General features: G+C 38.3%; 1 protein-coding gene across 1 annotated transcript in view; it reads left to right on the top strand.

The window, feature by feature from the left end:
• Positions 1–27,179, top strand: part of LOC114649345 (kinesin-like protein KIF13B) — a 664,407-nt gene that overhangs the window by 233,060 nt on the left and 404,168 nt on the right. The window contains exons 12-14 of the mRNA XM_051924704.1: positions 5,841–5,951; positions 8,516–8,650; positions 25,632–25,762. Coding sequence (XP_051780664.1) covers positions 5,841–5,951; positions 8,516–8,650; positions 25,632–25,762 — 377 coding nt within the window. The remainder of the gene's footprint in view (positions 1–5,840; positions 5,952–8,515; positions 8,651–25,631; positions 25,763–27,179) is intronic.

The following is a 27,179-nucleotide window of genomic DNA, read 5'->3' on the forward strand; positions in this document are numbered from 1 at the left end:
TTGAAAAATGTTAGGGGGATCCCTGGAGATGGCTTCATGTCACAACTTTGCATGGTTTAGGAGATCTTTTAATACAGAGGCATGAGAAAAATTAAAGAAGGGGTGAGTACTGAACCTGAAGGTCTGAAAGTTGAAGGAGGACTATGTGATAATTAGATTTGCTTAAACATTGTTAATAAGAGTGAATGAGGTTTCAGTGCAATTGTTAGACAAAGGAACTGGTGAGAAACTAAGAAACGTGGTGGTAGAATGCTATGTTAGAAATGGTATTTGAGGGGAAAAGGATTTACAATAAGGAGTGGAAGAAAAGAAAGGCAGAGGTTGACAGCACAAACTATATTGAAGCAAAGCAAAATGCTACAAAAAAGGTGTGAGAGTGCAAGAGTCAAGAGATAGCAGTTAGTAAGTGAATGGCAGAATAAGTAAAATGTATTATTTTTAGAATGGATGGAAAGAGGAATATGTTCAGATCATAGAGGAAATGGTAAAAGAAAGGCAGGATGTAGTAGATGTGAATTACCTTGAAAAACATTAAAGGGAACATCATTATTGATAGATTATGGATATCTGGAAGAGGTACATAGAGAAGTTGCTAATTAAATGGGATAATGTTGTTTGAAATGAGGATTTTGAAAGAATTAACAATAGGATGTAACCACCAGGGAGCACCACTGAGCCCCAAACCTCAGACACAGTAATGGTCAAAACAGTTCTTGATTTAAATAAAAGTTATTTATTAAACCAAAGCACCCATATAATAAGCGCGGTTGCAAAGATCTGTCAGAATACAATCAGATCAGTCAATTTCTTTCTCCTTCCTTCCTCCAAGAGTGTTGCCCACTGCCTTCTGACTCTGACTCCCCAGTATGAGGCAGTGGAATTCTTTTCAGATGGAACCTGGGACTGCTTCCAGTGTTACAGTGCTCTTGGAAGCACTTCCGGGTCATTTGGAAAGCAGGGAGGTCCTCTTTGGCAGTGGTACTCTTTGGGTGGTACTCCCAGACTCCAGTACCCAAGCAAGCACTCCTCTTTTTTTTTTAATTTTTTTTTTTATCTTAAATTTTATTGTAATCATTCCATACAAATAGATCTTTTTTTTTTTTTTTACTAAAAATAGGATTGAATATAAATCAACCCTTTTGCACTTTTATTCAAGACTATAACCGAAGAATAAAGAAAGCAAGTTACAGTTGGTGGTTGATTCTGAATGCGACTGCGAGAATGAAAAGTGAATTAAAAAAAAAAAAGCTAACCTTTACCAGTATCATAAGTTACACCGGCTATTACAGACTGAAATCAAATTTATGTTGTTATTCTAAAATTGTAAGAATAAGAGCAGTTCACTTCTCAAAGTGGAGCCGTGCGGGATCGAACTCGCCACCCTCTGATTCCCAGTCAGGAGCTGATACCATTACGCCACGGCTTTTTTTTTTTGTGCAGTTATATTTTTGAATAAAAGCGCACGTGTTCTCTTATTTGTACCTTTTGTGAAAGTGTTTCTTTGATATATGGACTTCAGGCTTCATACGTTATATAGTTTATGCCTACATTTTGTCATTTACTATTAGAATATGAAAAACGTTTCTGTTTTAAAAATGTGTTTGCACAGACTACTATAGAAACGGAACACACATGAAATGCGTGTATTCCAAATAACGCTATATTATTTCCACTCTAAAACTCCACTTCAATCCCAGATACTGTAATCAAATCAAGGCAAGGCATGAGCTAGGAGAAGTTCATTCTAAGTCGGTGGGGGGATGGAATAGCTGGCTGCTAGTAGCTTGTGTTTATCAACACATTTTGATGACAAAAGACTCAGGCGGAGAGGTGCAAACGGATTTAAGACGCAATTTAAGGTGGGACGGATTTCCGAGTTTTTTCGTAGGCTCTGGTAATTCTAGTGTTAATATTACTGATTAGATCCTGCCAGGTTTGAAAAAGTTCTGCACAGATCATCTAAGTGAGAATTTAATTTTTTCCACTTTCAAAAAATATAAAACATCAGTTACCCACTGACTTAAAAGAGAAGAGTTAGGATTCTTCCAGTTTAGCAAAATAAGTCTACGTGCCAATAGTGTAGTGAAGGCAATCACAGTTTGTTTGTCCTTCTTCACTTTAAGCCCATCTGGAAGAACACCAAACACAGCTTTTAGTGGATTAGGACGGATTGTGACACCAAGGCTGTCTGAAAGGCACTTAAAAAATTTTGTCCAAAATGATGTTAATTTGGTGCAGGCCCAAAATATGTGACCCAGTGAGGCTGGAACTTGATTGCAGCTTTTGCAGGTTGGATCTTGCCCTGGAAACATTTTGGACAATTTTAAGCAAGACATATGTGCTTGATATATAATTTTAAGTTGAATAATTGTATGCTTTGCACATATGGAGCTCGAGTGCCAAGCAAGCACTCCTGTGGGTGTCCAAACTGGGATGCCACAAGAAGACCACTACCACTTGCCATATGGGGGAAGGAAGTCCTCCCGGCTTCCGCTGGTCTATCAGTTATATTTGTCTGGCTGGGTACAAAGTCATTTCCTCATCAGGCCAGTAAGCTCATCTGTCCTTCCATTCTGCCTCCCGTCCAGGTATGAAATTATCCTTCATCCTGGCCAGGATGTCAGTACATGGCTCCCCCATCATGTCCCTGTCTTTTGGTACTTATAACAATGACCTCTGTTCATTGGAGATATTTTCCTCCTTTTCCTAAAGCAAAGTGGAAAGGTCATAATGACATCGTTCTCTGGCTCACCCTGTGGTAATGTGGTAGGTGGAGACCTATAACCACATGAGCCTTCTGGGGTTTTGGGATTGGATATTTCCCCCATGTTGGGTATGTCTTTCTCTTTAAGCAGGCTCCCCATTTTTCTTTGTGGCCACAAGACAGTTTGAGTCCCCGTTTTGTTAAAGGAGGACTCTTTCCTGTCTGTGTGACCATTATTTGGCTCCATCTCTCACTTTTGTAGGATTAAGTGCTACTCTGTTCCCTTCAGGTATATCCAGGACCTCTTTGCACTGCATCCCTTTTACTCTTCCCATTCGTACCTCCTTAGTCTGGATAGCCACCTCTAAGACTTGAGGTTCCAATATGGGTGAGTTTATAATGTCTAATACAGTTTTTGGAACCAGTGTTATTTTGTTTCCTTCATTTAATTCAGGGACTTATTCACACTGGGTTCCTATATGCTGTTACAAACAGGATTCACTCACCTGTATGGTCAAATCTATTCCCAGCAGCTGTCCTTCTCCCAGATGTCATAAAAACTGGCCAAATGCTTTGAGTGGAGCCTTGGCCATAACAACAACTTAAAAAGAAACCTATCTGACATTGTAGTGAAATGTTGATGGACGCTGTTTGAAGAGTTGTATTCTGTGTCGGAATGAGACTTGGCATATAAAGTCAGAACATGAAACAAAGCTAGGAAAAACTGAATGTGTGGAGTATTATGAAGTGAAAGGAAAATTACTTTGTTTGGAGGTGATAGGTGCTATGCTGTAAGGTGACTTGGAGATGTTGAGAGAAAGGCAGAGAAATATTGGATGAAGAAGTGCATCAGGGTTGAGGTGGAGTGGATGAGGTTAAAGAGGAGGTAAAGCAAAAGGCATGTTTAGAGGTGGTGTTGGATGATAGGAAAAGAATAGTTCTCATTCCAAAGTATACCTAGGAATGCAGAGAGAGAAGGAAAAAAAGATTAAGGGGCAACCAGCTTACCTGGGTAAATCTGGTTAAACTGGTTGTGGATCACATAGTTGAGGGTCTGTGTGAGACAGTGCATCTTGTTCATGGTGTCCTTTTGAAATCATAACATCAGGTAAGCGTCTAGAAATGCATCATGAGATAGTGAGAAAGCTACCTACATGTAACAGAATACCATTTTTTCCAGCCTTTATGGAAATCGACAGCACAAACTTGAGTATATTTTATTGTTTCTCAGAGAATGTGCTGTTTTAACCTTTCTGGTCTCTTGTGACAGGCTGCAAAGATGTTCTAAGAATGTCTTCTTCATTAAAGATCTCTTTAGCCCAATCACTACAATTACATCTTGCCTTCTTCCACTAGGAGTGTGCCTGTTTACTAAATAGAATGAGTGTGCACAAGAATGAGTCTTTATGAGAGAACTCATGTAAGGAAAGTCACTGTTGTTCTTTGGATCCGAGTGGGGTGTAAAATGTGTTGCCTGCAAGCCCTGTGACTGCTGTGTTCTGCTTGTTTTTACTAATGTATCAGTCGAATCAGGCTAATTACCCTCATCCTTCTTGATGGAAATTTAGATACTTTTAAATTCTGGCTTCATCAGATTCAAAACTATGAAATGATCTTCTTGTTTGTATATAGCAGTGGTTTTCCTGTTCGATCCTAGGTACTACCGTGTAGCTGTAGATTGTTATTCTTTTTTTTCCAACCAATTTCTCTATTAATGAGTAATTTTTACCTTTAATTCATTTTGCTGTATCATTAGGGTGCCTTTTTTCTTGTGTTCCTTTGTTCTGAGACATGTGCAGTAGTATGAAATTTACATTTATATCAAGCCTAATAAATTGAGTTTGCTCTTTTAATTGTATCAAAATGATAATTAGTAGAGAGATCACTGGTGGAAAATAAGTTGTGGAGAGAACAAATAGAGTGCAATGTGGATGGAACAGTTAGAAGAAGGTATCAAAAGTATTGTGTGATTGGAGAATTAGTGCAGAGTTTGAAGATAAGGTTACTAAGACAGTGGTAAGATTAGCAATAAAGTATGGAGCTGAGATGTGGACAGTAAGAGGGAGTACATGTGAAGAGATCGGATGTCACAGAAATGAGAATGTTGGTATCGATGTGTGGAGTTTTAAAATAAGGACTGAATAAGAAATGAGACACTCATAGGCTCAACAAAAGTGGTAGAGTCATTTAAGAAAGTACAGGAAATTAGTTGAAGTGATATTGAGATGTGATGAGGAGAGACATGAATACACAGGCAAAAGACGGATGGGAATAGAAGTTTGGAGAAGAGAAAGTGAGGCAGGCCAAAGAGGAGGTGGTTGGATAAAGTAAAAGAAGATCTAAAGGAAAAGGGTTTGACTGATGAGGGGTTGCAGTACCAAGCTGTTTGGAGAGGGTTGATCAAGCATATCGACAACATGTGCAAGTGGAAAAAAATAAAGGAGAGAACACTGGTGTAAATGACACTGAATGATAAAAGGACAGCATGTACTTTAGTTTAACCACTTATGCACCTATTAGCAAATACTGGCTTAAAAAAATCTAAATATTAACAAATAACAATATATTAAATAGCAAGATAACGAATGAACATGCAGTATCTCTGTCTAACATATCTTCTTTCAGCAATCATTTAGCATAACCTGTTTTTAATTTCTGGGATAACATAAGAAAACATAGACGCTGGGACTTGATTAATTATAGAGGAGTCCAATCAAAAAAAACTTGGTTGGGAACAGAAATCTGTAGTTACAGGTGGGCCACAAACACTGAACTTTAAAACGCCTGATATAAAATATGCCCCTTTACTCGGATGACTCGCCACTTTAGTCTAGCATAACTTAATTAGAGATGCTGATTAGCTTTTCTGCATGCATCTTTTTGTTTGTTCTTTTTACAAAAGTATACACATTAAAATATATTGCTGATTCACTACTTATAATCGGTGAAAATATTTTATACTCTTTAAAGAAAGCATAAAATTTGAAAATCTTAAGCTAAAATTGTATTTTGACTTTAGCTGTGTTTTCTCCTTAGCATTTTTTTGCTCCTATAGCAAACGTTAAGTATTTATTATTAACAGTATAAAGTAAACTAAGTCATTGTTAGTTTAGCTGTCTTTATTTTGAAATTATAGTCTCTGAAAGCTCCAGAACTGAAGGATCGTTTGGTGGAGTCGGAAAAGTTATTTAAAGAAATGACTGTCACATGGGAAGAGAAGCTTCACAAGACTGAAGAAATTGCTCAGGTTAGTTTCCAGTTTCTGTGTAATCTCTACCAAGAACTTTGGATGTATTTAGTGCTCTGTTTCACATGTATTGCATAATTAGCAGAAAGTTTTTTGGTTGCATACTGAAGTTCTAATTAGCAGAGTATTATCTGTAGTAGAAAGTTTGGCATTATGTACTGCAAGGATAGGTAATTATGGTTCTGCAGTACCACAGTCAATTGTTACAAGTTTTCTTTGGGACATTTTTTTTTATCATTGTCAATGGCCTTAGTTATCTTCAAACTAAAATTTAACATGAAAATCTAGTGCAATTGACATACTCTAGAGCTAGAATTGCCTTTATGATTTCCATACATTTAAAATCTGGGTTCTTACCAAGGATCTCACAATTATACCTTTGCTCATTGAGTCACGAATGAGGCACATTACCTGCATTGTGAGGGAGCGTCAGTTATGGCACTACGACCATGTGGCGCGTTTCCCGAAGAGTGATCCAGCTCTTAAGATCCTCATTGTTGGGGACCCAAGTGGCTGGACCAGGCCAAGGGGCCGCCCACGTAACACATGGCTGTGGCAGATAGAGGGTCACTTCCGGAGGGTGGGACTGGACCACTTGTCTGCCTGGGAGGGTGCCAACCGGGATCCTGAGTTGTTTCGTTGTGTAGTGGGTGTGGCAACACACTGTACCAGTGCATGCTCACTAACTTGACTTGAAAATATTTACAAAAGTTGTTTTCTACTGTTTTGGATACTTAATACTTCAATTCTATACAGTTGGGTAATCTTTTTCTATTGAAGAAAGTCTGCATGCATGTATTCCAAGCAGGCATGTGATTTATTTAGTTACATAGAATTAGTGTTTTGTGTTATTTATATGAGCAGTGCCTACATTTTTAGCTAACAATTTTTAGGTTTACTAGATCAGTGTATTCCAAGGCTGTATTAGCCAATTGCACTGATTTTACTTTGGCATTCTTTTGTCGCTCAATGTAAGAGTGTCCTAAAAGCTGAAGGCAGATAGGCACACAATTTAGAAATTACCTTTTTCTTTCTGAATGCTGCATCCATGCTCACTTTATAATTTGAAACCTCCTTCTGTAACCTAATTTCTAAAAACACTCATGAATGTGATTGATTCTGCAGTTATTTATGTTTTCTTGACTTAAGTTTCACTGTATACATACAGTGCCCTCCATAATGTTAAGGACTAAGACACATTTTTCCTCCATAGTTTAAAACTGCAAATCAAACAATTCTGACATGATTAAAGTACACATTGTAGACTTTAATTAAGAGTATTTGCACACATTTTTACACCATATAGAAATGAGAAGACTTTTTATATATGGTCCTCGCATTTTAGGGCATCATAATATTTAGGACTCACATTGCTAAGTATTTTAAAGCAGTCATATTTAGTAATTTGTTGCATACCCCTTATATGCAATTATTGCTTGAGGTCTGCAATTCATAGTCATTACCAGGTGCTGTGGATCTTCTCTGGTGATCCTCTGCCAAGCCTTTAATGAATCCATCTTCACCCTTTGTTTATTTTGGGGGCTTGGCCCCTTAAGTTTTCTCTTCAGCATATGGAAGGCATGCTCAATTGAATTTAAACCAGATGACTGGCTTGGCCATTTAAGAATTTTCCATTTTTTAGCTTTGAAAAACTACTGTGTTTCTTTAGCAATATGTTTGGGATCTTTACCTTGTTGTAGGATGAAGCACTGTCCAGTTATCTTGCAGGCATTTATTGGAACTTTATCAGATAAGATGTTTCTATACACCTCAGAGTTCATTGTGCAATTACTGTCAGCAGTTATATTACCTGTGTAGATAAGTGTGCCAGCATTGGCAGCCATACATACCCAAGCCATAAATCCCAAAAACCATGTTTAACGAGTGTGGTGGTATGCGTTGGATCTTGAGAGGTCCTTTTTCATCACTGCACTCTGCTCTTGACATCTCTCCGCAAGACCTTTTTCCAGAATTCTGTAGGCTCTTTTAAGTACATTTTGCAAACTGTAATCTGGCCATACTGTTTTTATAGCTAACTTGTGGTTTGCATCTTGTAGTGTGGCATCTGTATTTCTGTTCATGAAGTCTTCTTGGATAGTAGTCTCTGACATATATACATCTGCCTCCTGAACTGTTTTTCTTATCTGTTGGGGAGGTGTTAGGGGCTTTTTCTTTACCGTAGTGAGGATTCTTCTGTCATTGGCAGTGGAGACCTTTCTTGGCAGACCAGTCCCTTTGCAATTATTGAGCTGAACAGTGGGTTCTATCTTATTAATGATATTCCGAGAGCTGATTTAGGTGATCCTAAGGTTTTACCAATGTCTCTTATTTTACTTTTGGTTTTCAGCCACATAATGGCTTCTTGGATTTTAATTGACACAACTCTTGTTCTCATGTTGAGGACTCCTATGGGTAGAAACAAGCCCTAGGTATCTTATGCCTACACAAATGAAGCAATGAAGCACAGCTGGGTAATCACAAACTCCTGCGATACCAGTTGTCCCAAACATTATTGTGCCCTGAAATGCTGTCTAATTCAGTTATGTGCATGTGTCTCTCTTCAGGAGCGCCAGAAGCAGCTGGAAAGCTTGGGAATATCTCTACAATCATCTGGTATTCGTGTTGGTGAGGACAAAAGCTTCTTAGTCAACCTGAATGCAGATCCAGCACTCAGTGAACTTTTGGTGTACTATTTAAAGGTAAATGTTCAGTTTTTTGTCTTTATTACTTATTTAATGTACCTTATAGTTTTTCCAGAATTTCGTTTCTGGTTTTACGTGTAATAATCTATACAAGCAAACTAAGAAAGTCAAATTGTGAAAAAGTCTCAATTGTAACTGAGAATAATAAACTCCAGTCTTAATTTTTAATTCTGTTCTTTTTTTTGTTTTGATTATATTGATTTTCTTAAAAACAAATAGCATTCCATGCTAATAACTCATGTTTAACAAAAAAAAGGTTTAAAACAAATCATCCCCCACCCCTGAGAAAGAGAGCTAGGCCAGCAGAGTAAAACTTAAAGCTAGCAAAAATAAGTAAATAGATAAATTAATAAATTAATAAAGATAAATGGAGTAAAAGAGGAGAGAGAACCTACTTCCTCAATTTAAATGCTTATTCTAAAATGTTATTGATTAGATCCTGCCAGATTTTGCAAAAGTTTTATGCAGATCCTCGTAAGTACAAATTTGATTTTTTTCTAGTTTCAAATAGCATATGTTTGATTTTTTCTAGTTTCAAATAGTATATAACATCATTTACCCACTGACTTGTTCTGTTCTTCTATTAGTAATACATTTCTAATATTTTCAGTCTTCTTAATATCCCTCCTGATATATAGATATTTTTATAGTGTGAGCGCTGAAGTCGAAAAATGATGAGATAAACACCAATTTAAAATTAAAAGCAATTTCTTTAATATTTATTCTTGGTGAGTTAGAGAGACTGTGAGACTCAATAGTTTTCCATCATCTCTCTCTGAAGAAATACTTCATTTCTTACTTTTGTCCAGGCATCAATTCTGTGGTTTAGAAGACATGTTTTTAAATATGTACAGAGCTTGTAGTTCATTTCTGGGTGTTGCATGTACTGTGGAATGCAGGAAAACAGTGACTTGAGTGTGCTGCTGGCTCAGTATGGTTTAACCTGCAAAATGATTTCTTCAGAGCAGGTATTTCTTCAAGGAGCAGTTGTCTGGGAATATATGAATGCACCACGTTTAGTGAATTGGTTGGCATGAAGGATGGAAATCAAGCAATTTTCAATAAAAGTACAAAGTGACTTGCTACTGTTAGCTACTGAGTTTGGAAGTTTGTATTGACATTTTAAAATGTGATATGTTCACATGAAAGAGGTCTTTGAGGAATACTGTACCATTAGTAGGGACCTACTAAGGCAATAAAAGTTGCTGAAGCTAGGTGGATTGGGTCTTCTTGCTAGGTTTAAAAGATGATAGATTGATGGTGTTAATTATGGCAGAAATATATCTCTGTAATGTGAAGGAAGAGAGAGACAGTAGGAAAAAGAAGTTATCTGGGGCACATTACTTTTGTTTTAGCCTCTTCTGAACTTTAAAGTTAATATTTTTTTTTTTCCTTTCTTTGCCGCACTGTGCTTTTTTTCTCTAGGTACGCTTTTGTTCACTATTTATCAGTAACCTGTTTTTAAATGAGCACTTCAACTGTTTTTATGGAGTTTGTAGCCGGGTATCCGACTGTGCCTGTGGTGGAATAAATTCCATTTATAGGGGGAATAATTTTAGCCCTAAACCAAATATTCACTAATTAAAGCCAACATGGGGAGCAACTTTGAATACCTGTGCAAAGTCAGAAAAATTCCTTGTGCAAATATGGCCACTAAATAAGTTCTCAAAGGGTTAACATTTCAGAACAAAATATAGCTTATGGTCTTTTGTTCACTAATGAGGAAACTGTACAAAAAGGTTTTTCCTATCAGGCAAACACACATTCAGCTTTTTATGTTAGATTTATTTCTTAGCAGTTTGTTGCATTATTAAATTATCTTTTTGCATGTGCACTTTTTAAATCATCCTATAATTACTGTTTCACTGGTCCTTGGTTCTGCTACTTGACATCCGTGTTCCAGTTTACATACCTTCAAAGCTACGTGTTATCACATTCACAGAAAATCAAATACTTTTGAGAAAGTAAGATAAAGTAACAAAATGTCCATTTTGGTATTAGTTTTATGTGCCCCGCTCCCAAAGTATACAAAATAGGTAACCAGTGAAAAGAGCAGTATGAAAATATAAACAAACCAGTAACGGTGCACTACACGATAACGTGCAGTGAATACACTTGACTTGAGCATTCATATTTTTCATACTCTTTCTCTGTACATTTAGCATTCATTTGCTCAGAGGTTGATGCGCTTACTGCTTCCTGAGCAGCTTTTCTTTTCTCCACCCTAGCGGCCCGGTTATTCTCTTCTTTTGTTGGCATCTTTTTGCGTTAAAACTGATTGTCAGTTTTTGTGTTGCAATTACTTAAGTTTTCCTTAATTTTTCACTTAAGCTGGCACTTAAGTCTTCAATCTGCCTCAAGAATGATTTAAGATGTGAAGAGGTAGGAGAAGTGACGGAGAAGGTGGTAGGGATGAGAACGGCGCCCATATGCATGCGCTTCACAGCTGCCCTGCTGGCTTCTGCTGAGAGTTGATCCTACAATAAAATAAAATAAAAATAAAGAGTTACTAACCTTGGAAGTCAATCACTACCCCAAAAGTGGATAATAAACATCATGTAGTATATGTGTACCAAAATTTAGGTCAATAGTTCAAATGGTTTGTGAGTTACAGGTGATTTAAAATCCTGGACAGAAACAGTAGCGTATTATATAAGAAGATAATAAAAAAGCTGCTTTTTGCTAAATGCTATCCTTTGTTTTGAGTTAATGACTTGCTGTACTTGTCAACCCAATATGTTGCACCTGAAACCTACTTTTTATATCTTAATTTCTTAACTCTACATTAGTCTCTGTATATAATATTATACTTTCCTTTCAGTGTTAATAATATTTACAAAAATCAATTCTAGCTTAGTTTTGAAGGTTCTTCAGGTTTTACTGTCTACCACTGTACTTCATAACATATTCCATGTGTCACTGGTTGTCTGTGTGAAGAAAAAATGAGTTTGGACAAAAAATTCCTGTAACAAGTTTCTAACTGTGTTCTTGTTGAACTGATTTTAAAGTAATAGTCTTGATCTGCTGTACTTACTTCCTTTATAATTTTAAACACTTTAGAACATTATAACAATCTAAACGAGAGCAGGCCATTAAGCCTAAGGGCCCATTTATACTTAATGCTCAGAATGTGTATGCACATGCATCATGGCTGCCATGCGTTCCCAGTGTTTATTTGATGCATCCTCTGAGCACGTCCACAGAAATTAAAGCGACGCGTGTGCAAGTTGCAGTATCAGTAAAAAGTCGGGGGCGCAGTGTGATCAAGTCAGAACGTGACATCAGAGTCCCTGTTTACTATCTTGATGTGACAGAAAGCTGCTTTGTGGATCGTACAGGATTGATGTGTCTGCTTCGATGTTTGATGAATGGTTTGATGTGGTGAAGCAAAATGCCGACATACAAATGCATTTGTTGTGCTTTTATATTGAAGCATCGTATATTCCCTAACGTAATGACACGATACATTTTTTTTTTTTGCATCTTCACAACAGCATCAGAATGTACAGTGGCTTCCTCCTGAACTGATGGCAGCAATCACCACACAGAACACATTATATTTATAATATAATAAATGTGCTCTCTGCACATTTAGAATCCTTAGATTTATACTTGATATGACTTTCATGATGAAATGTATTAAACTATGTATATTACATTTTACAGATAAATTGTTAACTTTATTTAAATAATGAATACTATTAATAATTACACATGTGGGAGTGGCACAGTGGCAGAGCGGCAGGGCTGCTTCCTCGCAGTAGGGAGTCACATCCCTGGTGTTCCCTGCCTGGAGTTTGCATGTTTTCCTGCTGGGTTTCCACAGTGTGATCTTGTTTCCTTCCAAAGACTTGAAGGTTTGGGGATTTGGTGATGCTAAAATGATGCTAGCGTATGTGTATGCTTGTGTTCACCTTGCAATGAGCTGATGCCCTCTCCAGGGATTGTTTCTGTCTCGCACCTGATGCTTGTTGGAATGGGTGCATCCCTGGATTGATGGATGTAATCATTAAACATCCTTTTCAGAGATATTTTGGCAAGGTGTCCTTGGAATTTAATGGATGTTTCAAATAATTCACAACACAGGGAAGCCGAATGTTTTCTCACTGTGATAATATCCCTCACTACCACCTGGTGGAATCTTCTAAATTTACGTAAGGTATGTGCACAAGTATAAACAGTACAACACTTATGTAGCAGTAGCGTCTGTAGGTGTATCGTTGCGGCCTAACAAAGCTTGCCAGTCCTATCCACTTAATTCTTCTAAAAAACATTCTCGTCTGTTTTTTGAAAGTCCGGGCTTAGACGCCTATAGTTGCTTGGATATACCCAATCTCCCTTTTTTGTATAATGCTATAATAACATAATTATGCTCAGCTGCATACAACTCCAATTCACTTGTTTTATTTTACATGCTTCTAGCAATATGGCAAGCTAATATTAATATGTTACTCATTTTACTTTTGCAATTAAACTTTGGGTTAAAATTTACGTTACTGTGCATATTTATTTTTACAATGTTTGGTTTAAAATAACTGCTTTGAAGTCAGCCACCTATCTGCACTTAACACTAGAATTCCTGGAGTTTATTTTTTTTTTCGTTGTCCCTGACCTCCTTAAATTTCCCTGACATACACCAAGAAGCTCATAGATCCTTATCTCTACGGTACTAGCCCATTTTTGATTTGCAAATGTGTGGATTAGCATATCACACACCCCCCCATTCAGTCAGATGAAGGCATCGTCCTGCTGCAGTCCTCACAGTTCAAGTCTGTGTTGAAGTGTTTGTCTTGCGATGCATTTGTAAGGAATTATATAGGTAATGAAATTCCATGACTTGAAATACATACATTTCATGTGTGTTCTCTGTCTACAACAATCTGTGTAAATATAGAATGTCAGAGGAAATGTGAGGCAAGAAATGTTGAACACAAGGTTAAAACAGAAAATGTAAAGACAGTAGAAAACTCTTTTAGTGACCATACATCAGTCTCTTTTAATGTCTCATTTAACTTTGACTCTTTCCCAAATATATGTACTATGCATAATGGGTTTATTGTTGACTTTGTTATACAGTAATCCCTCCTCCATCGCGGGGGTTGCGTTCCAGAGCCACCCGCGAAATAAGAAAATCCGCGAAGTAGAAACCATATGTTTATATGGTTATTTTTATATTGTCATGCTTGGGTCACAGATTTGCGCAGAAACACAGGAGGTTGTAGAGAGACAGGAACGTTATTCAAACACTGCAAACAAACATTTGTCTCTTTTTCAAAAGTTTAAACTGTGCTCCATGACAAGACAGAGATGACAGTTCTGTCTCACAATTAAAAGAATGCAAACATATCTTCCTCTTCAAAGGAAACAGAGAGGAAAGGAAAGAAATCAATAGGGCTGTTTGTTTTTAAGTATGCGAAGCACCGCTGGTACAAAGCTGTTGAAGGCGGCAGCTCACACCCCCTCCGTCAGGAGCAGGGAGAGAGAGAGAGAGAGATAGAGAGAGAGAGAGACCGAGAAAAACAAAGTCAAAAATCAATACGTGCCCTTTGAGCTTTTAAGTATGCGAAGCACCGTGCAGCATACTTAAAAGCTGCACACAGAAGGTAGCAACGTGAAGATAATCTTTCAGCATTTTTAGACGAGCGTCCGTATCGTCTAGGTGTGCGAACAGCCCCCCTGCTCACACCCCCTACGTCAGGATCACAGATAGTCAGCGGAAGAGAGAGAGAAAGAAAAGTAAGTTGGGTAGCTTTTCAGCCATCTGCCAATAGCGTCCCTTGTATGAAATCAACTGGGCAAACCAACTGAGGAAGCATGTACCAGAAATTAAAAGACCAATTGTCCTCAGAAATCCGCGAACCAGCAAAAAATCCGCGATATATATTTAAATAAGCTTACATATAAAATCCGCAATAGAGTGAAGCCGCGAAAGGCGAAGCGCGATATAGCGAGGGATCACTGTATCTGAATTTTCTTCTGTTTTTAATTTGTCTGGTTCTTATGATAATGTTGAGCTCCTTGTTAATACTTGTTAATAATGATCAGTGCAAGGCCATTCTTGATAAAATTGCCCCTTATAAAATTAGTTGCCACTCTGCTGTTTTTCGCCTACTCTGGCTTAACAATCTTAATTGTGGTCTGTGACACTCCTGTCAGAAAGCAGAGGGTCTGTGTAAGTCTGCAGGTTTGGTTGTCCACCGTGAACATTTTAAATAATTACTTTACTCTAATAATGAATTGGGAAAAGAGGCTAGGTCTTCTTATTTTGCCAGTCTCCTTATTCGCAAAAATAACGTCAAGGTTTTATTCAATAACATTAACATTGTTATACCTTCTCCTCAGCATATTTTGCTTCTCTCAGATGATGACTGCAATACATATCTTAACCATTGTGTGAATAAGGTGATAGACTTGAGTTCCAAAATCTCCTTAAGTTCCTCTCTCAGTGATGTCTCCAAGTGCCTAGTGTCTTTTAATTTCTTTGCTCAGATCTCACTTAACAATCTATTTTCAATAGTTAGCAAGATGAAACCTGCATCATCCTCTTTGGAGATATTACCTCCTGTTTTACTTGGGGGCCCTCACTAGCATAGGTCCATCTTTGCTGTTTTGAACACACCGAGGTAATTCATTTACCAGATTATTGGCCAATTTCTAAATTACCATTTATTAGTAAAATATTACAAAAGGTTGTAGAAATACAATTTAAATCTCAATTACACAATTTACAGGTTTTGTATTTTTTTACAATATGGTTTCCAAAAGCAGTGCTATACTGAGACTGCTCTTTTAAAGGTCTATAGTGATCTCCTAATGGCTTCTGATGCTGGGAATTGTTCCGTACTTTTTACCCGACCTTAGTGCAGCCTTTGATACCATAGATCATAACATTTTACTTAATAAGCTTAGACAGTTGGCTGGTATTTCTGGCTATGCCTTAGTATGGTTTTCATCCTACTTATCAAGTAGGAGCTTTTCTGTTAGTATGAATAAATTTTCTTCTGCTACTGCATCCAGCAGGGGCGCTATCTTCCTTTTTGGAGTAAGTTCTTTTGTAATTGCGGCATGTTACATAACCAGAGTCTATATATATATATATATATATATATATATATATAGACTGCTGCTTCACCACCTGAGGCCACAGGTCCAACACGCCCTCGACCCTCTGCAGTTTGCATATCAGGAGAAGGTGGGAGCGGAAGATGCCATCATCTATATGCTACACCGATCCCTCTCCCACTTGGACAGAGGCAGTGGTGCTGTAAGAATTATGTTTCTAGACTTCTCTAGCGCCTTCAACACCATCCAACCTCTGCTCCTTAGGGACAAGCTGACAGAGATGGGAGTAGATTCATACCTGGTGGCATGGATCGTGGACTATCTTACAAACAGACCTCAGTATGTGCGTCTCGGGAATTGCAGATCTGACATTGTGGTCAGCAACACAGGAGCGCCGCAGGGGACTGTACTTTCTCCGGTCCTATTCAGCCTATATACATCGGACTTCCAATACAACTCGGAGTCCTGCCACGTGCAAAAGTTTGCTGACGACACTGCTATCGTAGGCTGCATCAGGAGTGGGCAGGAGGAGGAGTATAGAAACCTCATCAAGGACTTTGTTAAATGGTGCGACTTAAACCACCTACAACTGAACACCAGCAAAACCAAGGAACTGGTGGTGGATTTTAGGAGACCCAGGCCCCTCATGGACCCCGTGATCATCAGAGGTGACTGTGTGCAGAGGGTGCAGACCTATAAATACCTAGGAGTGCAGCTGGACGATAAATTAGACTGGACTGCCAATACTGATTCTCTGTGCAAGAAAGGACAGAGCCGCCTGTACTTCCTTAGAAGACTGGCATCCTTCAACATCTGCAGTAAGATGCTGCAGATGTTCTATCAGATGGTTGTGGCGAGTGCCCTCTTCTACGCAGTGGTGTGCTGGGGAGGCAGCATTAAGAAGAAGGATGCCTCACGCCTGGACAAACTGGTGAGGAAGGCAGGCTCTATTGTTGGCATAGAGCTGGACGGTCTGACATCCGTAGCAGAGCAACGGGCACTCAGCAGGCTCCTATCAATTATGGAGAATCCACTACATCCATTAAACAGTGTCATCTCCAGACAGAGGAGCAGTTTCAGTGACAGACTGCTGTCACTGTCCTTCTCCACTGACAGACTGAGAAGATCATTCCTCCCCCAAACTATGCGACTCTTCAATTCCACCAGAGGGGGTAAACGTTGAACATTATTCAAGTTATTGTCTGTTTTTTTATCTGCATTTTTTATTACTCTTTAATTTAATATTTTTGCTGCTGGAATATGTGAATTTCCCCCTGGGATTAATAAAGTATCTATCTATCTATCTATCTATCTATCTATCTATCTATCTATCTATCTATCTATCTATCTATCTATCTATCTATCTATCTATCTATCTATCTATCTATCTATCTATCTATCTATCTATCTATCTATCTATCTATCTATCTATCTATCTATCTATCTATCTATCTATCTATCTATCTATCTATCTATCTATCTATCTATCTATCTATCTATCTATCTATCTATCTATCTATCTATCTATCTATCTATCTATCTATCTATCTATCTATAGATATAATATTAAAAGGTGATACCCATCCCTTAGTGATACAGCGGTAAGAAATCACATAGGAGAAATAACTTAGCTTTCTTTAATGACGGTTTATGCTGCATAACAGACAAGGAGGCCATGACATGACTGTCACCGAAGTGGAGGCCCGATGTATACAGTCTGCCATTTTCGTCACTGCGTTGGAAGGATTTTCCGGATCGGATGACAATATCTCTCATCTGTCCGTCTGCTTTAGAGATGTACCGGGCAATGTTCCAAGGCTTTATACTCTTTCTTCATGTACAGGCCCCCCACTTAGATGAATAATACAATTCCAAAGAAGACAAAGAGGATACAAATTCATGCTGACTCTGACAGATGAAAAATAGTGCACGTTTTCCCAGCTGTCTTTATCTGTCTTGTCTTATGCTTTGCCTGTCAGTTCTAGATAGATAGATAGATAGATACTTTATTAATCCCAAGGGGAAATTCACATACTCCTGCAGCAGCATATTGATAAAAAAACAATATTATATTAAAGAGTGATAAAAATGCAGGTATAACAGACAATAACTTTGTATAATGTTAACGTTTACCCCCCCGAGTGGAATTGAAGAGTCGCATAGTGTGGGGGAGGAATGATCTCCTCAGTCTGTCAGTGGAGCAGGACAGTGACAGCAATCTGTCGCTGAAGCTGCTCCTCTGTCTGGAGATGATACTGTTTAGTGGATGCAGTGGATTCTCCATGATTGACAGGAGCCTGCTCAACACCCATCACTCTGCCACAAATTTTAATATGCAAATTATTATAAATATCACCTTCCATTCAGTGTTTGATTAAAAAACAATGGAAAAGGCGTGTGGGGGAAAAAAAGAAGAATTTCAGCTAATGCGAACTGGAGGCAAGGAAACACATGCTATTTGTTGGTATATAGTATAAGCAACAAAAGCGTGGTGGAAACACACAAAAGTCCCAGCTCAGAAAGTCGCACAGTGTCAGAAAGAATAAAAGAAATGTTCAGATATCACACACAGTCGACATGAAGTCGTAGCCCACAATCTGTTTATTCTGTTTCAGACAATATTACAAAAACTGACCTCCATGCGATGCTCAGGTGATGATGGTGCTGATGTGCTGAGCATGTCTTCGGGTGCTGGCTGTACACACACCTCTGCCTCGGAAACTGCTGGAAGGCTATCTGACTGCGTGCTGACGAATTCTGTTCTGGAGTCACAAAATGCAATAGTGGATGCTGTAAGAGACGTGAAGTAAGGAATATACGGGCTGTACTATGTGATACTGACCACAAACAAAATGGATTGGTTAAAAAATAAATGTTGCATCTGATTGCTTGTTTTTACATTCAGCTAATGACATCCAGGTGAAGTTGTAATGCTGTCCGATTTGGCTGATCATTTGGTGGGTCAAGTTCATCATAATGCATCTCTTTAGGTACATGTTTGCACACTGCGACACACTTTCTGTGCACTATAGAGAAACAAATTAATAGAGTGGAAATGCTTTCTATTTACATAAGCAAATTCATTCTCTGAAGGTGCCTTTATAGTGTAGCATTGGGACCAAGCGCCATAATGAATATCTGCTCTTTACTTTGACGTGATTCACAATACTTAAAAGGACTGCTTGTCTTTTGCCATACTAGTTGGAAAAAGCACCTCTAACTGTGCAGAGCTGCCGTTTTTTATAGATATTCCAGCTATGTATGGTGTAATGCCAGCTCATTCTTTTGAAGATTCATCCCTGGCTGATCTAACTTGTCCAGTGCCGCTGCAATAGCAAAGTACATGCAGTTGACCGCTCTGATTACATTTGGGAAAACCGGATGTTGCAGCGAATTACATTTTTATGTTTTACAGTTCAACCACAGTGTAAGGAAATCTTATCTATCAGGATGATAATCGGATAATACAATCCTATACAGCTGGTATGACATGACTGAGTGATGTTTGTGAAATACCTGATCGTCAGCAAGTTCACGTTGAAAAGCTCCTTTGCCTAAAAACTTGAGAGTGGACAGACCTTGCAAAGGAACAGGTAGAGCACAATTCATCAGAGTCTGCTTTTGTAAATCTGGCACCAGTTTAGCACACAGCTCCAAGAGGATAGCTCTTGGAAATCAAAATTGACTTAGAAGCCAGTCATCATCATCTGTAAATGCTGTCTTCTGATTCTTCCATTTGCAATGCCTTCTAATAATGTTAAAGCAGCTACAGAATTATTACAAACAAGTGACTTAAATTTGTAAATGATATGCAATCAATTTCGGTGCATTTGATAAAACCTGCATCATAAATCTTCTTCTTTCAGCTGCTCCCATTAGGGGTTGCTACAGCAGATCATCTTCTTCCATATCTTTCTGTCCTCTGCATCTTGTTCTGTTACACCCATCACCTGCATGTCCTCTCTCACCACATCCATAAACCTTCGCTTAGGCTTTCCTCTTTTCCTCTTCCCTTTGCATCCTTCTCCCAATAAACTCAGCATATCTCCTCTGCACATGTCCAAATCAACGAAATCTCGCCTCTCTGAATTTGTCTCCCAACCGTCCAACTTGAGCTGACTCTGTAATGTACTCATTTCTAATCCTATCCATCCTCGTCACACCCAGTGCAAATCTTAGCATCTTTAACTCTGCCACGTCCAGCTCTGTGTCCTGCTTTCTGGTCAGTGCCACCGTCTCCAACCCATATAACATAGCTGGTGTCACTACCGTCCTGTAGACCATCCCTTTCACTCTTGTTGATACCTGTCTCTCACAAATTACTCCTGACACTCTTCTCTACCCATTCCACCCAGCCTGTACTCTTTTTCACCTCTCTTCCACAATCCCCATTACAATACAATGCAATTTATTTTTGTATAGCCCAAAATCACACAAGAAGTGCCGCAATGGGCTTTAACAGGCCCTGCCTCTTGACAGCCCCCCAGCCTTGACTCTCTAAGAAGACAAGGAAAAACTCCCAAAAAAAAAACCCTTGTAGGGAAAAAATGGAAGAAACTTTGGGAAAGGCAGTTCAAAGAGATACCCCTTTCCAGATAGGTTGGGCATGCAGTGGGTGTCAAAAAGAAGGGGGTCGATACAATACAATACAATACACAGAACAGAACAAACCCTCAATACAGTGTAAAATAAAAACTTTAGAAGTACGGAGCAAAATTTAACAGTAGATGATATCACATAATATGATTTGGATTTGTTTAGAGTCCTGGAGACCTCATCCATCAAGCTGCCTCCCCCATTTGGCCATTTCACGACTGAAACAGTGCTGGGCCAGCCAATCCGATGAAAGGACCCCTCTTTCCCATGATTCCTGCAATCCTCCATCAGGGATGACTTTACCTTTGGCAGGCAAAACAACTTGGCAGGTGGGCCGTGGCACCAAGTGCCACATTTGAGTGCCAAGAAGAGAAACAGAATAGGTGAGGGTTAGTATCCAATTATAACTATCATGTTACTTATGTTTTAGTGCTAATGACTAACAACAGAGATGCAGTCTTTACAGTTAATCAGCGGCTCTAGTCAGGATATGCTAAACTGAAGTAGTGAGTCTTCAGCCGGGATTTAAAAGCTGAGACCGAAGGGATATCTCTTATAGTAGCAGGCAGACCATTCCACAGTTTAGGGGCCCTGTAATTAAACGCTCGACCTCCCACTATTATTTTATTAATCCTTGGAATCATTAGCAGACCGGCATCTTGAGATCTTAATGTGCGCTCTGGTTTTACTCTGTAACCGATCCGGTATGGAAATTTGTATTGTTGTCCGCTTATTGATTTGGCAAAATTTTACACCGGATGCCCTGCCTGATGTAACCCTCCCCATTTATCTGGGCTTGGGACCGGCACAAAGAAACACACTGGTTTGTGCATCCCCTGTGGCTGGGTTAAAACCCGTGTCATAAATGTGAATCTAAAAAAGAAAAGCAGAGCACAGAAACAGTAGCACTGCTTTGACACTGGGTGCTGCCAGTTTGCAAAACTGAGCAGAAAAGTGTGTAAACAAGGAGGTACCCTGCTTGGAAACTGTGTGTGCCTTTACACCAAGTTTAGTTTTTATACATCTTCAAGTGAGCATGTAAATAGGCATATGCAACATTTTTGTGCATACACACTGTTTATACATGAGGCCCCTGGGGTTGTAGTAGACTCTAAATTATTTACATCCATACAGTGGACAGAAGTGAATAAGTAGGCTAATAGGATATTAGATTATACTAGGGGGCTCCGCCCCCTGCTCGCTTCGCTCGCCAACCCCTGGTGTTGGGAATGACAAAGAGCGTGATGTATGAATGAGATATAGAATAGTGTGAAGGTGTAGATGATGCAAATAGAAAGCAAACAATAAAGTGTGTGGCACAGTGTAAAGGTTTATTTGAAAATTTCTTTGTACACGCCGTTTAAGTGTAAAAGGTAATTCCAGCTCAGAACTTGTAAGGTCATTTAAGATGGTTATTGTTGTGATCAGAGTCAAATTTGTCAGAGCTTAGAAAGAGTTGTGTCTCTCCAGGAAGTAATGGAATGACTTGGGTATTAATGTTTTCCACATTAATATTTTTTGGACATAATATAGTGCGTTGTGTTAAAAGGGGCATTTGGTCTAATGAGATTGCTGTTCCAAATGTCTCTGTAACTAAGTCGTCGCAGATAAAGGCTTGAGGAATTGTAATAATATGTGGCTGAAGTCCATCTGTATTGGTGAGTGTACCATCTCTCAGTTGTAATAAGCAATTGTTATGATCTGGTTCTGGACATCGCATCTTTTTTACTAACTGTATCTTTTGAAAGCAATGCCAATTGTCTGCGTATTTTAAGGTGCACTGAACAATAACTGAGTGCATGGCATCTGGAAGAATAGCTAATCACTGTCTAAAATCTCCTCCTCATAAAAGTACCTTTCCTCCAAATGGAATATTATTATTCATAAATGTTTGTAGAAGTTTATGAATGGTGTTGAGTAAGTGACTTCATGCCATTGAACATTCATCAATAAACAACATTTTTTCAAGACGGATGTCACGTGCAGTGCCACCGTTAATGTTCATAGTGGATACCGATTTGTAGGATCTAATGCAGTTGTTAAAGATTTCACTTTCAGGTACATCGTTAGTTAGAAGCTTTTGTAGATATTCAGTATATGAATGTAAAGGAGGCAGTCTAATTTGACCCTTTTGACAACAACGTGTAAATGTATAACTTGTATTGCCAGTTGTTTCTTCAGGGAAGTGAACTGAATGACAATGATTGCAAATGACATTCATTAATCCGAATTAATTTTCCTGGTGTATGTTTTCCTTGTGTAGTTTGAGAGGCGCGTTGTTGCATGTGTAGTATTTGGGACGTGTTGTTTTGGAGCTGTAATCGATTTGCCTGTGCTGTGTGAGAAGCCCGTTGTAGCCTTCGCTGCCATTAACGTATGTCTGAGACGGGAGGTGTTTCGTTTTGAATCTGTGCCTGTTGTGATGCAGCACTTTGATTGATAGTTTGCGTAATGTGGATCTAGGATGTAGATTTGTGCATATTTGCGTTGTTGATTTGTTTCAGGGTGCACTGTTCCAATGCGATGCAGTATTTGTGCACATATGCGAAAGCAGTATGGGCCATTGCCTTTTGGTGGCCTGATATTTACTCCGGTATATGCAAAAGCAAATGAACTATTGTAGGATCTAATGCAGTTCATAAAGTTTTTACTTTTAGGTACATCGTTAGTTAGAAGCTTTAGTTGAGCTTTGCGTTTTTGGAGTCGAGACATTTTTTCTTTTAGAAATATGGATAAGTAATAAGGAGTATTGCACTCACTGTTAATATGGAGCCTTTTCTGCGGTTGAACGGTTAATAGTGCCTTATTGTAATGAGATCCACCTATGCTGCATAGCCGTCTATTTTGTTGTTTTTTTCGTGTTCGTGTGTTTGTTCCTGTTATCATTTCCTTTTCGTTTTGTACCCGTGACCGTGTATTCATGACTTGTTTCTTTCTCAGCATGCGAAATATGGATAAGTAATAAGGAGGATCGCAGTCACCGTTAATATGTTTCCTTTTCTGCAGTTGAACGGTTAATAGTGCTTTATTGTAAGGAGATCCACCAATGCTGACACCTATGCTGTCTAGTGTGAAGGTGTTGATGTTCACTTTAGAATATGTGGCTTTGGGTGTCACTTCTTATGGATGTGTGTGTGTGGGGGGGGGGGGGGGGGGGGGGGGGGGCGGGGGTTGAGGATTGTTGTTGCGCGAGCGTCTTCTTTCTTTTTGTGTTCCTGTGTCTTGTTGAATCCCCCTCTTTGTGTGTGTCCCGTCCCTTGCTTGTAGGGTCTGTGGGGTGGTTTTGTGTTCTTTTTTTTGTGTTCCATGGGCTTGTTGAATCCCCCTCTTGGTGTGTGTCCCGTCCGGTGCCTGTAGGGGGGGGGGTGCCTTGCTGTTGTGCGCGAGCCTCTTTTTTTTTTTTTTTTTTTTTTTTTTGGGTCTAGTTTCGTGTGCAATGTGTTTCGTGCTTTACTTGCGTTTGAATACTTTTTTATGTGCCTTTTCCTTTTTTCGGTGCTCTTTGCGCCTCATTTCTCCATTTTTCCTGTGCTCACTCCTTTTTTCTGTGGTCTTGTCCGCCTCTCGCGGCCCCTCATCCGCCTCTCTCGCCCTCTTTTGTCTGCCTTTCTCGGCTCCTCAGCCGACTCTCGCGGACTCTTTTTGCGCCTGCGCAGTACGTCTTTTTGCAGCTACGGCCCATTGCCGGATGTGCCTGCGTCCATCATCCGGTTTAGCATTCTCGGTTAGTAATATGGATACTGTATGTTGATTACAAGACAAGGAAGGTTATCCTTAAGGTATATAACATACTAGTCTGCAGTTTTAGTCTCTCTTTTAAAAATGTATAGCAGAACTAAAGAAAGTGCAGAGAAGAGTTACTAGGCTTATTCCAGGACTGCAGTGTATGAGCTGTATTAAAGATAGATGTCTTTGAAACTTTCAAGTTTAAACAAATACAGATTAAGAGGTGACATGATTGAGTAGTTCATAGATATGAAGTGAATTAGTATAGTGAATCCCAGGTGTTGCTTTAAAATAAATTCTTAAACAAGAACACAGGGAGCACAGATGGAAACTGTTTAATGATATATTTTGTGCAAACATTAGAATACTTCTCTTCACACAGAGAACCAAAAACATATGAAATAAGTTATCAAGTACTGTGATAGATAGTTGTTCTTTGGAGACCTTTTAAACTCAAGTGTTATTTTGAAGAAGTTAGGTGAGAATGATTGGCAAGCTTGTTGGCCTCAGTGACTTGTTCTTGTCAAGATTCTTTTTATCTTCTAATGTGTTACATTTCTCCCTATCCTTGTGCATAATTACGTTATAATTTTAATCTATGTTCCTTTACGCAGAGTTCACAAAGTTCACAATACAAATTGACCTTTCTGTATCTGCTATCTTGTAATCTTGTTTAATGTAATAATTCTTATTTGTATCTTCCTTTTCCTGTTTCATGTTTTAACCTAGGTTCTTTAGTGTGTACAGATACTTGTTGTGTCATTCTATATATACATACATACTGTATATGTGTATGTGGATAATGATTTCTTATGCCATTTTGCCTTTTCTCCTCTTCTTCTTTCAGCTGCTCCCATTAGGGGTTGCCACAGCGGATCATCTTCTTCCATATTCCCATTGGGATTAATAAAGTATCTATCTATCTATCTATCTATCTATCTATCTATCTATCTATCTATCTATCTATCTATCTATCTATCTATCTATCTATCTATCTATCTATCTATCTATCTATCTATCTATCTATCTATCTATCTATCTATCTATCTTTCTTTCTTTCTTTCTTTCTTTCTTTCTTTCTTTCTTTCTTTCTTTCTTTCTTTCTTTCTTTCTTTCTTTCTTTCTTTCTTTCTTTCTTTCTTTCTTTCTTTCTTTCTTTCTTTCTTTCTTTCTTTCTTTCTTTCTTTCTTTCTTTCTTTCTTTCTTTCTTTCTTTCTTTCTTTCTGTCCTCTGCATCTTGCTCTGACTTTGTCTCCCAACCATCCAACTTGAGCTAACCCTCTAATGTACTAATTTCTAATCCTATCCATCCTCGTCACACCCAGTGCAAATCTCTAAATTTGCAAATTTTGAATCGCATTATTTAAGTAGATTGTGCCCTTGCAAATCTTTACTGATTCTGGGGTTTCCTTCTGTTACAAATGTAGGGGTTTAGTGGAATGTTGACAACAACAGTCATAGGCGCTGTAGGTACACCTCAGATAACACAATTTTTCAGTGGCAATGATATAGAATATATTACATTTTTTCTTCATTTTTATTTAAACTTTTTTTAATTGCTTTCAACATATTTTTCCCTTTTTGCTGACAATAGGAACACACCCTGGTTGGGTCAGCTGACTCGCAGGACATTCAACTTTGTGGCATGGGAATTCAAGATGAACACTGCACCATTGACATTACAGGAGATGGACAAGTTGTTCTCTCTCCAAATGAGAACGGAAGGTATTGTACACAGAAAAATTAACACAAAGCTACAAAGATCCAACATTTTTTTAATATTTTTAATGATTATTTAATTTTATTCATTAAAAATGCAATGCTAACTTTGATGTTTCTTTTTAAGAATATTTTTTTTTCCTTCTTGTTGGAAAACTGCTTAGGTTATTCCCATTTCTAACAAAGAATCCTACCCCTTGTTTTAAAGTGTAGGTCTATTTCTATTTCCTCAGTTACTAAGTTATTTGAAAATCAATTAACTGAACATCTTGAGCACAATAACTTACTTAGTGAATTTCAATATTGTTTTTGATAAAAACAAGTCTACTGTGTCTGCTTTATTATGTATTTATTGAAGAAATTCATACTTTTTTTAGTAATGACCATATAACTGGAGCAATGTTTATTGGTTTTTTAAGGCCAAGGACCTGACTTTGTTTTAGGTGTGGTGAAAATGACCACATTGCTGCATGCTGTTTAAACAATCCCAATCCAGATGTTTCCTAAAAGAAAAATAAGGAACTTAGAAAAAAAAAATGTGAGAAAGTGACAACTGAGCAGGAAACCTGTTAATTTTCTTTAAATTTGTAACAGCTTCTGTGAACACTCAGGAGCTAAAGCTTCAAATCATTTTTTCCACGGATACATATGATCCATGATATCATTGATGCAAGAAACCAAACCTGACAAAATGTATATCACATACATGAAGATGAGCCAGTTTTCAACACTAATGATTCGCCAATTTCTGAAGAGTGGAGAAAAATGCATTACAAATTAACTTAAGTCCACTCCAGAGGTCTTTTCCACCAGAAAGTTGTCATATAAACCATATCACTGCCATGAAAAACCACATCAAACTGTAGTATGGTACACCCTTTAAAGATTGACTTAAAACCGTCCATCAAAGCAACAGATGCAGGTATCATTCAGGAGTCTGAAATTCATCCCTTTTCATCACCCATAGAAGTGGTCAAGACAGTGGATGGAAAGATTTGACTTTTTGTCTGCTATAGGAAATCAAACGTGCACTATCAAATATGCAAATGCTTTGCCCAATATTTCGGAGAGTTTTATGCTCTTAGTGGTGTTAAATTGTTCTCCATTATGGATGTTAAATCTGGACATTGCAAAGTAGAGGTTGTCACAGAATTTTTTTTAATACACTTGAAGAACAGGAAACCAGACTTGTGAAAGTGCTTAATCATCTCAAAGATTTTAAGTTAAAAATTTCTCCTAGTGAATGCCAGTCTTTTTTTTTTTTAGATATTGAGTGAATTATCTTGGTCTTGTGGTTGATGCAAATGGTATACATACAAACTCAGATGAAATCTCTACCTTGAATACCTGGCCTTTACTTTAAAATAAGGTGAAACTAAAATGATTTTTATCATTAGCCATACGAAAATGTTGACAAAGCCAG

This window comes from Erpetoichthys calabaricus, chromosome 3 (genome assembly GCF_900747795.2).
Source record: "Erpetoichthys calabaricus chromosome 3, fErpCal1.3, whole genome shotgun sequence".
NCBI lineage: Eukaryota > Metazoa > Chordata > Cladistia > Polypteriformes > Polypteridae > Erpetoichthys > Erpetoichthys calabaricus.